Source organism: Carassius carassius, chromosome 9, assembly GCF_963082965.1.
Source record: "Carassius carassius chromosome 9, fCarCar2.1, whole genome shotgun sequence".
Lineage (NCBI taxonomy): Eukaryota > Metazoa > Chordata > Actinopteri > Cypriniformes > Cyprinidae > Carassius > Carassius carassius.
This window is the reverse complement of record NC_081763.1, coordinates 17,888,326-17,902,279: the sequence shown is the minus strand read 5'-3', so window position 1 is coordinate 17,902,279 and position 13,954 is coordinate 17,888,326. Positions and strand designations below refer to the sequence as shown.

General features: G+C 39.4%; 1 protein-coding gene across 6 annotated transcripts in view; it reads left to right on the top strand.

The window, feature by feature from the left end:
- The window catches only part of LOC132149129 (SH3 and multiple ankyrin repeat domains protein 1-like), a 120,867-nt gene that overhangs the window by 97,362 nt on the left and 9,551 nt on the right, over nt 1-13,954 (top strand). For all 6 annotated transcript variants that reach the window (XM_059558088.1, XM_059558085.1, XM_059558087.1 and 3 more), the window contains 6 exons: nt 6,979-7,061; nt 7,546-7,670; nt 7,817-7,952; nt 8,075-8,164; nt 13,585-13,611; nt 13,711-13,767. In XM_059558088.1, the coding sequence (XP_059414071.1) occupies nt 6,979-7,061; nt 7,546-7,670; nt 7,817-7,952; nt 8,075-8,164; nt 13,585-13,611; nt 13,711-13,767 (518 nt within the window). The remainder of the gene's footprint in view (nt 1-6,978; nt 7,062-7,545; nt 7,671-7,816; nt 7,953-8,074; nt 8,165-13,584; nt 13,612-13,710; nt 13,768-13,954) is intronic.

Sequence of the window (13,954 nt, the reverse complement as noted above, 5' to 3'; positions counted from 1 at the left end):
TGGAGTCCCGTATACACTCATTAAGAAGCATAAACATGAGTTGTGTACAAGTGACATACTACGTATACACAGTGCTCTTATACTATATACTTAACTGTCTAGTGTATGATTTTTGTTTTATCTTCCAATTTTGAAGTTTGACAGTGTATCAGTTTTGAAGTTAACACATCACACTAATTAAACTATTAATACTACAATATATACTACTGTGAAAAAGCATTAGGCCATTAGTATTTTCACCAGCATAACTAACTAACTAACTAACTAACTAACTAACTAAATAAATAAATAAATAATGCTTTTAAGTCAGTTCTTTCTATCTTTTGCTGTAGTGTGTCAGTAGGAAATATCAGTTTAGATTTCCAAACATTCCTTTTGGCATTAATTATAATTAACCAGTGAAATTTTTGTATGCACAAGGATTGATCTATAGACCTCACAATTCTGTGGATTCTGTGTCAAATGTTCAGTATCTCTGCAAGCCTCTGAAAGTTGCATTGAAATTGCATTGCTCCACCTTTTCCTATTCCAAGCAAACAGTTCTTTGCCTAAATATAGACGTGATCCTCAGACATAACCAGGCTTTTGTTATTTATTTATTTTATTTAATATTCTTTCTGTGGCCAGTTATGTACTTGGCCCAGTTTAAACTGGTTTGATTTTGAAAACATTATGCTTGGGTGCTTTACTGAGATCCCTTTAAGGTGAACATTGGAATGCTGAATGACTAATTTTGTTCAATAAGGCTGCCAAGTGTGTGTACTGTATCACTCACTGTGCATGTCTACGTATTGTTCTGGCTAGTTCCTATATCCAGTTCTGGCCGTTGCTCAGGCAACCGCCAACATCTCACTAACAGTGCCCATTGCACATACAAACATCAAATAGAAGATCTGCAGTCTCTGTTTCCTAACTAAAGGACAAGATGATTGTGTTACTGCAGTGGATGGAATTTTCCTACTGTGTGACACTAGATCTACATTCAAGTTTGGCACAATGTTGTGACTTGGACCATACCCCTAGTCTCTTCCTTCTGGTCCTTGGGCAGTGAAAGGATACAGTTGGTTAAGTCTCCTCAACACAGAGCTAAAGGATGGGGATACTGTGTTCTGAACTGTAGTGAACTTGTTGACGAAAGATCGTGGATGCCAGAGTATTGTAAACAAAGCTTTGGTGTCAGTCAGATGGGCTCCACTGTGAATGGTTTTTAGTATTACAGGAACAGGAAGTGTACAGCAACCAGCAAATGGCTTACTTATATGATATATGTATTAAACCTACACTACCATTCAGTTTGGGTCGGTTAGATTTATAATTATTATTATATATATTTTTTTAAAGAAACCTTTTATGCTCACGAAGGGAGCATTTATTGGATGGCAAATACAGTAAAAAAAAATGTCATATTGTGAAAGATGATTATAATTTTTTAGTTTAATATTGAATATTGAACTTAAATAGCAGTGTTCTATTGTAATAGATTTGAAAATATAATTTGATAAATTTATGATAGCAATGCTGTATTTTCAGCATCATTACTCCAGTCTTCAGTGTCACAAGATCCTTCAGAAATCATTCTAATATGCTGATATGGTGCTTGAGAAACATTTCTTATTATTATCAATGTTGAAAACACTTGTGCTATGTTATAAATAGTTATGTTAATGTGTTTTGTGGAAACCGTGATACATTTTTTACTTGTTCAAAAGTTTTTAATTAATAGAAATTTCAAAAGAACACCATTTATTAGAAATGGAAATCTTTTGTAAAAATGTTATGTATTGGTGTTGTAAAGTGTTAATTTCTTTGAAACATCTTTCAGACCCCAAGCTTTTGATTAGTAGTGTAGATTATATTAGTGAGAGAGGACATACATTTAAATGTTACTTTGTATTTATTTTTATTACACATATCTCTGCATTTTTTTATTTTGGAAAATTACAGGAAAAAATATTTTTTAATCTGAAAACAAAGTTGTATGTTTTCGTCTTGTGCATTGCTATTTGGTTCTTGAAATACACCTCTGGTGCAACTCAGACACATCATCAGTGATGTTTCATTGGGTGTTTCGGGTCTCACAACATCATACACCCTCGACTAGGGGACCCAGCCAGGGTTGATCTTGTGTCTGAGTAGCTTGTGTGATCCACAGATCACCCCGCTTGATCCTCAGCCACCTTGATGCCTTTCGGTGGCATCCGTGATGATCTTGATGGCTTTCCTGATGTGTAGTCCCTTCACTCCAAGCATCTTGAGGGACCTGATGAGTGACTGGCCGATGAATACTCTACACCCGACCTCGATGGGATTGCATCGGGTCCTCCACCCCCTGCTTCGGCATTCGCCTGCCAGCACCTCTTACTTGGCCCTCTTCCTCTCAAAAGCCTCCTCCATCCGGTCTTCCCAGGGAACGTTCAACTCCAGCAGGACCACTTGCCTTGTTATTTCTGACACTAGGACAATGTCTGGCCTGAACGTGGTCACTGCAATGTTTTCTGGGAATTTGAGCTGTCTCCCTAGGTCGACCTTCAGCTGCCAGTCCTTTGCTGTTGAGAGCAGCCCCCCTGGTTGCTTCAGGCACTGATGTGGCTTCTCCCCGGCTTAAACAAAGGCAATGTTTTGTCTTGCTGGTTGCTGGTGTCTACTGCAGACGATCCCAGAACTGATGATCTCAGCACTTGGTCGTGGCGCCAACGGTAGCGCCCATCTCCCAGTGCTTTTCGGCAGCAGCTCAAGATGGCTCCAGGGAACCTCCACTCTGGCAAAGTGGGCACAATGGTGTATCTGCCAGGCCCCAGCGGAAGAGATTGGAAGGACTGGGGAGGACATATACAGACTGAACCAGGAATTTGATCCGATGTGGCTCAGACTTCCACAATTATGTCCATGATATCTTCCGGTCTGCCACCTGCTCCCATCGGGTCCATGCCCCCTGCTGCCGCATCGCTACTGACCTACTGCTATGGGCTTCTTCCACCCCAGCTCAGACCTCATCTTGGATCAGCTGTCGCCTTTCCTTTCCCTGTGCCTTTTTAAAGCGAGGTCTTGGATTGCTTCCAAGTCCTGCCCATCCACTGCCCCCACCAGCTCACTGTGTTGCAGTCGTGACTCAGTCTGGTCTACTGCCTCTTGGGCCTTCCTCTTCCTGCCGGTTCTGACCATTTATGCCTGCCAAAGAGACCCTGTTGTCACTGGAGTCTCTGTACAGTAGCACCTCTCTTGATCGGGTTACCATAAACTCTTCCTTCAGACTGCTGAAAGGCAGTTTTAGTTTGTTATTCCTCCCATACAAGGCCATATAACTGAGGCTTCGTGGTAATCCTAAGCACTTCCGCAGGGAACAACTAACTTTACTCTCGAAGCATTCAACGGTGGTTATTGGCACGTCATAGACCAGCAGTGGCCGAAACAGTTGGGGCAGGATGCCTTGCTGGTATATTTACCTGGCAGACCTGACGTTTAGTGGTTGTCTGGAGTGATGCAGTATCTTTCAGGGTGCAGTTGTAGATCTTGCCCAGACTCTTGACTGGCTTTTCTCCAACAGATGGTATCAGCATGCCCTCCAAGCGAGAAGCGGAACTGGTCTGTTACCTTCCCTTTCTTCACCACCAGGGACCTGGACTTGGCTGGCTTAAATTCCATCCGAGCCCAGTTGATGAGATGCTTTAGCCCTCGGAGGATCCATCTGCACCCCGGGACCGATGTTGTTGTCACTGTCAAATCATCCATGAATGCTCTGATGAGGGGTTGCCGTATACCTGACTTGGTGAGTGGGCCTCTGCACTGCACCTCTGCTGACTTTACCAGCATATTAATCACCAAGGCAAACAATATCGAGAAGATGATACATCCAGTGATAATACCCTTCTCAAGCCGATGAAATGCTGATGTTTCCTCTCCAGATGTGACTCTCAAACTGAAAGAATTATAATAATCCAGTATGAGGTTCTTGATCTTGTCTGGAACGTGATGACAGTCAAGTGAGGTTTCTACCAGCCTATGTGGGATTGACCCATAGGCATTAGTGAGATCGAGCCAGAGGACTGCCAGATCCCCTTTGCCTTCACGTCCCTCACGTAACAGCTGGGTGACAACTCCTGTATGCTCAATGCATCCTGGCATCTTTGGGACTCCGCCCTTCTGCACAGAGGTGTCAATGTACGAGTTCCTCAGAAGGAATTCTGTCAGGCGACGGGCAAGAATACCAATGAAAATGTTTCCCTCAACACTGTGAAGCGAGATGACTCTGAACTGCTCGATGGTGCTTGAGTTCTCAACGTTTTGCATGGTCCGAGCTCTTTGTCTCTTGCGCTATCACTGTAGGTGGTGCTGAGATATTTGTTAATATCTTCAGTGCACGCAAGATGGTCACTTCTTTTCTGCCCGAGAATCTTCTTCGTAAATCCAAACGGGTTAGAAATGAAGGCAACACGTTTCCTGGCTCTGTCCTTGCCCCTCCTCCTATGCCACTCTGCTTGCCGGAGGGTGGTTAGTCTTTTCCTCAGTGTGTGGCAGAGTCCTGCCAGACCAGCCTTTTCCTCCAACCTTGCCTTCTTGAACTGCCGTCCGAGCAGTCTAAGCTCACTCTTTAGCTGGCTGATCTTCACTTCCCGCTGGTTTGGCTCTGCCACCCCTCTGGTCAGCTGTCGTTCCTTAATGCCGAACCTTTCAGCTCCGATGCTGATGATCATTGTTGACAGAGTCTGCAGTTTCTGGTCTGTATCCCCCCTTGCAGTAGCTTCAAGGACTTGGTCCAGGTCTTCATAGAACTGGAGCGACTCTCTTTCCTTGTTGGCAGCAGGCCACTTGACCCAGCGTTGTTCGGAATGTCTGAACTGGGGTGGAGCTTGTGGGGCGTGGAGGTTCTGGACACTGTGGGGTGACTCCAGGCCGAGCTCATCCTGCGTCTCACTAGGTACTGTATCTGTGCGTTGCACCTCCTGCTTCCCCGTCAAACATTTCATTTTTGCCTGCTGGATCTTCAGGCCATGTCGGTTCTTACAGACTTTGCCACATACGCAAACTGCACTCATTGTCATTTCTCCATTAGCATTGGTCATTGCCTGTGTGTCCGTCCTGTTGGGGTGCTCACCCCCCCCCCTCTCGGGCACCCCTGGGGGTATGGTTCATTAGGGGTTTTCGTAGCTTGTTTATGGGTGCATCCTCACGGAAGCTGCAGTTTGGGTTGCTGGCCCTCGCTGCCCTGGTTACTGTCTTCCCAGTTTACAATAGGGCTTGGGCGCTGCGTTGCATTCTAGGACATGGCAGCCATGTTGATAGCATCGCAAATGTAAACATACAGCAAGTTGAACGAGAAGAAGCAGAGTTGGGAGAAAGAAAAAAGATGTTAAAATCGCAAAAAGGTTGTGGGATTTATAGGGATACGCTAAATAGGGATGCCAGAGACCAGTATGTGGACAAAATCGGCACTATTAACGGTTTGGAGCCATATGAAATTCCCAACAAATAGTGGAGTACCGACGACAACTTGCTGCCGCACATTTGCATTACAGATATCTTCGGCTACTTTTTTTTGTTTTTTGAGCGCCTATACTTCAGAATAGTTCCGAAGCTATAAGTCATTGGAGTCTCATGTACAGTTCACAAATGGATGGGTTCAGGAGCTGCAGATCATAGAACCGGCAAACACTATACAGTAATCCAGACAAAGGTAAGCTGCGCTCTACCTAGCTGCTAGTTTAGTAACTGTTAATGCTAAAAACCATTCACACATGGACTTTTAACTGTGTTTCAAAAGTGTAGTTAGTAGCTGTCAACCCTCCCATTTTTTCCGTGGTTCTCACGTATTTGGGCTCTTTTCCCGCTGTCTTCCCGTTTTAGTATTTTCCTGTAAAATATCCCGTTAGCCCCTCCATCAGACCTGTCAAGTCTCTGTGCTGTTGTCCTGTTGCTACTCCTTGCCATTCCAGCAAATAGATGTTTTCAAAGCATCGTTTTGCTTACTTGAAAGCATGATGTAGCGTGATGTTGGGCTATTTAAGATAGCGTGGTTGTTGTGAGAGCACGATTTCACGCCAATCTGTAAGCAGTCATGTCAGACCTAGCTTCACAACTCAGTCTTGTAGTACGAATTTTTTATGTCAGCAGAGGGAGAGCAACAGAAAGATGAATGTTGAAATTTCCCGTATTTTGGATGAGTAACCCGGGAAATTTCCCTTATTTTCAATGTTGACTTAAGCTATATAAATGAATATTCAGATGTTATGGTCTCCAAAAGGAAAGCGGTGGAAAGTTAATCCATTCTCATTTTATTTTCCCCATGGCGATTATATGTTACGCTGTTACACCCCACAATACAGCAACGGTTTACCATGGTTGAAATAGATTTTTAATTAATCAAATTAAGACACACGGATGAGAGGGAGTACGTCTAAACACTGCGCAGTAGTCCGAGTAGCAGTAAAGGAGGCCATCAACACGGCGGCCATGCCAAGTAATGATGTCACGACGCCCAAGCCCTATTGGAAATATTGTAAACATTTTGTACTGAGATTTGTTGATTTTTTTTAGGTAGGTAAATTCGGTGTGTATTTGTATTAACTGTAAAAATCAGCTTTTAGAAGCAACGTTGCAGACACACACACAAAATAGAGTATATAGTTTTATTTATATATATATAATTACATATATTACATATATATATATGTATAAAAAGCATATATATCTGTGCCTCCCTACTGTTAAAAAGCACAGGAAACTGGCATAGAATAATTTTAGCACTGGAAAAATGGCACACTTCACCTTTAAAGAGTCAGTACAGGTTGTGCTAATGTATGCATTCATACACTGTACTCCACTTTTATCTGGCCTCTGACCCACCCCACCCCCTTCACTCAATAGCTTGTTCAGGATTTAAGAGTTTTCCTGATGCAGTGGAGATATTTACAACATCTTCTGTCCTCTTTTATCTGCCTTTTTTATCCCTTAATCTCTCTATTCTTTCTTTCCTTCCTTCAGTGACTACATAATCAAGGAGAAGACAGTCCTCCTGCAAAAAAAAGACAATGAAGGTTTTGGCTTTGTGCTGAGAGGAGCCAAGGGTAAGAGCAGGGCACAATATATTCTTTTTTACACATAAATATATGTTTCAGCATTTTAATTAGCATCAAAGTTAGATCGCAGATGTAAAATTTTAAAATTAACAGGATCATCTCAAATATATCAAATATAACTTCTGATTTTGTTTAAAACATATTTAATGTGATTAAAGCTGATGACTAAAGTTGTGTGACATTACCCCAAAATGACTGTGCCCCAAAAACTACTGACAAAAATGGTTTTAATAAATCGATCGCCCTGAAATTCAGTGAATAATTCACACACATTCACTCTTTATCTCTTACACGCATATTTATACGGATCCATTCCAAAATGAGAAGATTTGTCTTTTATCACTAATCTTTTATCACTGTTCATCCTTTCTTTTTCTTGTGTTATCTCATAATTGTCCATGTATTGTAAACTTCAATAGAACATTCTGTACATGCACGCTACACTGATTATATAAATGTCCTCTCTTTGTAGCTCAGACCCCTATAGAAGAGTTCACTCCCACCCCAGCCTTTCCAGCACTGCAGTACCTTGAGTCTGTCGACGAGGGAGGCGTGGCTTGGAGAGCTGGTCTGCGAATGGGAGACTTCCTTATCGAGGTGTCTGTAGAACTGCATGATGGAACTTATATTCTGTCCTTCCCTTTTTATAATTACTTGAAGTCTCTCAAGAATTGCCCTCATTACTCAATATCTCTCTTTCCCTTTCGGTCTCTTTCTGTATATTGTTTCTTTCTCTTTTCCAGGTTAATGGTCAGAATGTGGTTAAGGTGGGACACAGGCAGGTGGTCAATATGATCAGACAAGGCGGCAACAGCCTCATGGTCAAGGTTGTCATGGTTACCCGAAACCCTGATATGGAGGAAGGGGTCAGAAAGAAAAGTAAGAGATACAAATTCACACAGCAGAGACAACAGTGAAGCATCACAATGTGATCATGACACCAGTGACTCTCTCTCTCTCTCTCTCTCTCTCTCTCTCTCTCTCTCTCTTTCTCCACACAGTCCCACAGCAGAGTAAAAGGCTGAACACACCAGCTATCGCTCTGCGCTCCAAATCCATGACATCAGAACTGGAAGAGATGGGTAAGATGTGTGAAATGGGAGGATGGAAGAATGGGGGAAAAAGCTAGTGCAGTGTTTCCCAACCTTTTTTGACCCCTACAGCCCCCTCACTACAACTCAATCACCCCTTAATCAACACAAACCAGAATTCATATTATGCTGGATATCATTTTCAATTATCATTCTACCAAGTGACACAGAAATCTACCTCTGTCGGGTGATTTTATGTAGTACATACTCTACTGTTCAAAAGTTTGGGCTAATTAAGACTTTTTAAATATTTTTAAAGAAGTGTCATATGTTTACCAAGGATGCATTTACTTGAGCAAAATACAGCAAAAACAGTAATATTGTGAAATATTATAACAATTTAAAATGTTTTCTAGTTCAGTATATTTAAAAATCTAATTTAGCAAAGCTGAATTTTACTCCAGTTTTCAGTGTCACATGATCCTTTAGAAATCATTCTGATATACTGATTTGCTGCAAGAAACATTTCTTATTATTATCAATGTTGAAAACATTTCACTGACATACATCTAGTCATACATAAAGTTAAGAAATCAAGCACAGTGTTGTGCTGTTTAATTTGTGTGGCTTATTTACTTAATAAATGTGTCATTTTATCAGGGCTCTTATCAATATAAAGTAAAAAAAAAAACAGTGTTATAAAAAACAGTATATATAAATCTCTTGTAATAGTCTTACTGTCATTTGTTATCAATGTAATGCGTCCTTGCTGAATGAAAGTATCAAATTATAAAAAAAAAACATTTTGAACAGTAGTGTATGTAGCATTATTACATATAAAGTACAAAACAAATCATGATAAATATTTGTAAACAAATATTTTAATCTATTATCAGCCCTAATTGTATTAGGTGTAATTTCTGTCTTATGGGTTTAGGGTTTGCAAAAACCAAAACCTTTTAAGCACTCCCAGCTCATGTAACCCACAGCTGGGAATCACTGCACTAGAGAACAGAACCATAAGGTTTAGAGAGAGAGAGAGAGAGAGAGAGAGAGAGAGAAGACAGTGAAGAGAGGAGTTCAAGACAGGATGAAAGAGTCAAATAGAACAGTTTGAAGAGAGAGAGAGAGAAAGACAGCATTAAGAATGTTCTCTCACTGTTCTTTCAGAAGTTCCACACTGTCACTACCAGCACCCCCACTACAGGTAACCCCCCAAAAACTGTTCCCTCCCAACCCTAATATCCCCCCAGCTTCCACCTTATCCCTCAATCCTATACCTGCAACCCCTCTTAGCTTTAACCCTAAACCTCAATCTAAACCACCTTCCTTAAAGTCACACATCTCTGGCTCTCAGAGAAACAGGTTTCTGAGTGCTATGTGTGTTGTTGTAGGAACGCAGCGGGCAGTGGGCATTGCTAGAGAGGCACAGTGTGTGCTTGCTCAAGGTGTCCCCATCACTGACAATCATTTAGTTTACCAATCAGGCTTATATAACATTGAGAGGACCAGAGCAGATCATTTAAATGGCCCACCACAAAGTCAAACACAGCTTATTGTCATCTGTATCCAAATTGATGTACACACCTTCCCCTATCAACCTTTAAAACTAAAATCACCTCTTATAGTCCACTGAGGCATGTTTTCCCTTCTCCCTTCTCTTCAGCCCAAGCAATATTCTCAAAACTCACAGAACCTAGTGGCTACTGTAAATGCTCAATACTCTCCTCAGCCCAGTTCCCATAATTCAATAGTCAGGGTTAATGTGAGGGTAATACAGTTCAGTAATATTGAGTACTTGTTATAGCACTCAATCAAATTGGCAGGCTTCTACGCAGGTTCTGGTGAAAATCAGGAACAGGTTTTTAACATAATACATCAAAAACATAGTCATGCTTACAACGAACACTTCTAAGCAATAACTAGATGTAACCAGTTTGCCAAGTTCCTGATATTTAATTTTTACAAGATATTCTTAGTTTATTCTAAGCACTTAGTACCATGTAAACAGGACATACATGCACAACTGTTTATTCAGTACAGATGGACAATATATCATCTGTCAAATTTATACTGTTATAAGTAAAAGAGGCCAATATGTATGTATACACTACTATGCAAAGTTTGGGGTCAGTAATATCACAGGGGTCAAAATGTGATCAAAATTCATCAGAAGGTACTGTAAAGACCTTTATATTGTTACATTGTGACTTCATTTTTTCAAATAAACGCTGTTCTTTTGAGTTTTCAATTTCTCAAAGAAAACTGAAGAAATGTGTAACACTTCCCACAAAAATGTTAAGCAGTTTTCAACATTTGTAATAATACGAAAAGTATATTGATCACCAAAGCAGCATATTAGAATGTTTTTTGAATGATCATGTGACACTGGATTGATTTCTGCAACAAACAAAAAAATCATGTTTGATACATTACATTTATCAATTTAATATATAAAAAAATAAAAATAAAATAAGAGTAATAATAAGAGTATAATTATTTATTTATAATTATAATATATTAATAATGAATAAATATACCAATAAGAGTCCTCTTATAAGAACATTTAAAAATATATTTTTTGAAAAGTATTGTCAATAAAATATAATGATCACAAACAATCACAGAATGCCAAATTATTACCTGTTAATAAATATAATTTTTTTATCTATGACTCGTATTTATGAAAATTACATTTTCCATAGCTTTTTTTAAAGAGACTAGACCATAGATAAGTTTGATTTCTTTATCAATTCTACATTTCTGAAATGGTTGTTGAATAGGAAAGTTGTAGAAAGATGTAAATAAGTTCAGACCACTCATTTGACATGGTTGATACACAATCACTATTTCAGATCAAATAACTGTAATACTGTATCAGTATTGCAGCTATGCGCTGCTGTTTCAGAGCAAAACACCAAGCTTTGACATTTCATTCACTGACACGCTTCACTCTGCAGCGTTTTTGCAACATTTTGAAAATTCATATACATTAAAAAATACAAAAGTAAAAATAAAAAATAAATAAATATTAGCACTGTATTTTTTAAGTGTACTGTACAATAATTGTATTTTTATTTAATACTCATTTTTATTTTAAAATAAAAAAGTATTATTACACTTTATTTATTTATTTAAAAAACAGACTAAATAAAGTACAATAATACTAATATTAATATGATTCATTATTTAATTTTTTTATAGTTATACACTATGTGCAGTGTGAGCACCAAACCAGCTGCTTTCACATTTTAATAATCACAGTTTGTTGCATTGCAGACTGAAATGAAGACGGACACACGTTTTATTTTATCCAGCTGTATTTTCTCATTTACCCACCAGGATCTGTCTCTGTCTCACTCTCTACTAACTTTGCACATCTAGACTTGCTATATTTGCCCACTCTTCTTTGCAGAACTGCTCAAGTCCAGGTAAATTTGATGGTGAGCATTTGTGGACTGCAGTCATCCACAGATTTTCAGTGGGGTTTGAGTCTGGGCTCTGACTAGACCATGCAAGGACATTCAGCTTTTCCTCTCAGTTTTGCTTTGTTCTTTGGGTCTTTGTCATATTGGAAGGTAAACCTTCTTCTCATTGACAACTTTCTGGCAGAGGGCAGCAGACTTTCCTCAAGAATTTGATAATATTTTGCCATTTTGATCCATTTTTCCTTCTATCCTGACGTGTGCTGCAGAGAAACACCCAGAACAGGACATTAGCACCTCCAGGCTTTACTGGAGGAATGCTGTTATTTGGATGATGAGTCGTATTGGATTTCCAACAGTCATATAATTTAATTCAATTTTAATAATTTAATTAATAAGACATTTTTGTCTAATCTGCCTCAGAATCTTCAAGGTGTTTTTTTTTTTTTTTTTTTGGAAATCTCAGTCATGACTGCATGTGGCCTTTCTTGAGGAGTGGCTTATTTCTTGCAACCCTCCCATACGAGCCACATTTGTGCAGAATTTGTGATATTGTTGTCACATGCACATAATGACCACTCTTTGTCATATATTCCTGCAGCTGTTTCAGAGTTGCTGTTGGCCTCTTGGTCGCCTCTCTGACCAGTTTCCTCCTGCTCTTTCATCCAGTTTGGAGTGACGTCCTGATCCAGGGAGGGTCTGTGTTGTACCAAATACCTTTCACTTCTTAATAATAGACTTCACTGTGCTTAGGCATTGATAAAGGCTTTGTGTGCCATTGAGAAGGTGATTAGTTACATCTGATTGAGTTTACAAGTCATTTTTAAGAGGGGATGATCCTCAGTGATTCTGTTTTTTACTTTTTTTCTGACAAGTTGGTGTTATATCTTTCACTTGGATATTATAAGTATTATAAGTTAGAGTAAATGCAGCTGGATAAAACTGTCCGTCTTTATTTCAGACAGGAAAGCAACAAAATGTGATTATTTTAAAGAGGAGTGATTATTTTCTATACCCACTGTATAAAAAGCTAAGTGTGATTGTTTTTTTTAACATGTTGGCCAAGTGGTGCCCACCTCTTAAGTTGGTGTTTTGTCCAGAATAAACTACTGTTTACAACAGATATAATGCCAGAAGTCTGGAGAGTAATGTAGGCCACAAGAGGAATGCATGTCTGTTGTACCATTTAAAGCTGTTTAAGCTAATATTCAAATATTATAACTTGATCAGAGTGATTCTAATGTGTTACTGTTGTAACTTCTCAGTGTACTGCAGGTGTCTCAGGTGTTTAATGTGTGCAGGTATTATGTTATGTGAGTGAAGAACTCAACTTTTCAGATGTATTAACCTCTCCACCTGGTAGAGAGTCCCACCTCACTGGCTGCCATGCTCTAAAGATAGCTGAGATTGCTCTATAGCATGAATGTCTTGCTGCACTGGTACCTTATAAAACAGGCAACAGCACCTAAATGTAAAAAGAGACAGAATCAACTCTAGGAATACAAAAGGGCAGATGATTAGTTTTAACAGGCAAGAAGATCAACCCCTTCTCTCATTCCCCTAGAATCCCTCATCTTAATATACATACAGAAACACCTACACAAGCATACACAATCCCTACATACTCACTTGTGGCTTTTATGAACCTTTCCTGCACACTTTTGTCGCACGGGTTGTTTTTTAGTTGATTGATTGAAACCCTAACGAACCTGTCTTATAACCTCCATAATCTTTCTGTCTGTCCTTGCATTCCATACACAGTGGACAGAGGTAAGAGACACTTCAGTTTCACAAGTATTTTTCCACGGTTGCATGTGTATAGGATTGGGAGTGCATTTTGTGTGCATCCTGGAAATTTGTTTTTCTGAAATTTGAAATCTGAATTTGACATTTTTTCTGTTTGTTTGTGCTTGACCTAAATAAAAAAAAAGGTGTTTAATCTCTTGCTACTTGTTAGTTGATGTAAATGTGATTACAGCATTAACAGGTCATACAGTATTACTACAAGCTGATGGTGTTCCACCTTAGATTGACTCTCTGTTTGCTTGATCACAGCCTCTGCCCCTTGGAAAAAAAAATCAGGTAAAGCACTTTGTCCACTCTGTCTGTCTTGTATGAGACACTTGACCTAATGGATCTGCAAATATTTCTTATGGGATTAAATCTGTCCATCTGTTACAGAGTTTGAGTCTTCACAAGCTACAGAGAAGAAGAGGACAGTTTATCAGATGGCTTTGAGTAAGAGTCATTGGTTTTATACAAGGGGATTGCCATCTAGTCATACATAAAGTTCAGAAATCAAGGAACAGTTCACCCAAAAATTAATAGCCTGTCATCAGTTATTCACTGTTACATCATTGTATGACTGAGCACCAAAGAGATATTTATTAGAATGTCTGAGTCACTCACTTCATACAGTGAAAAT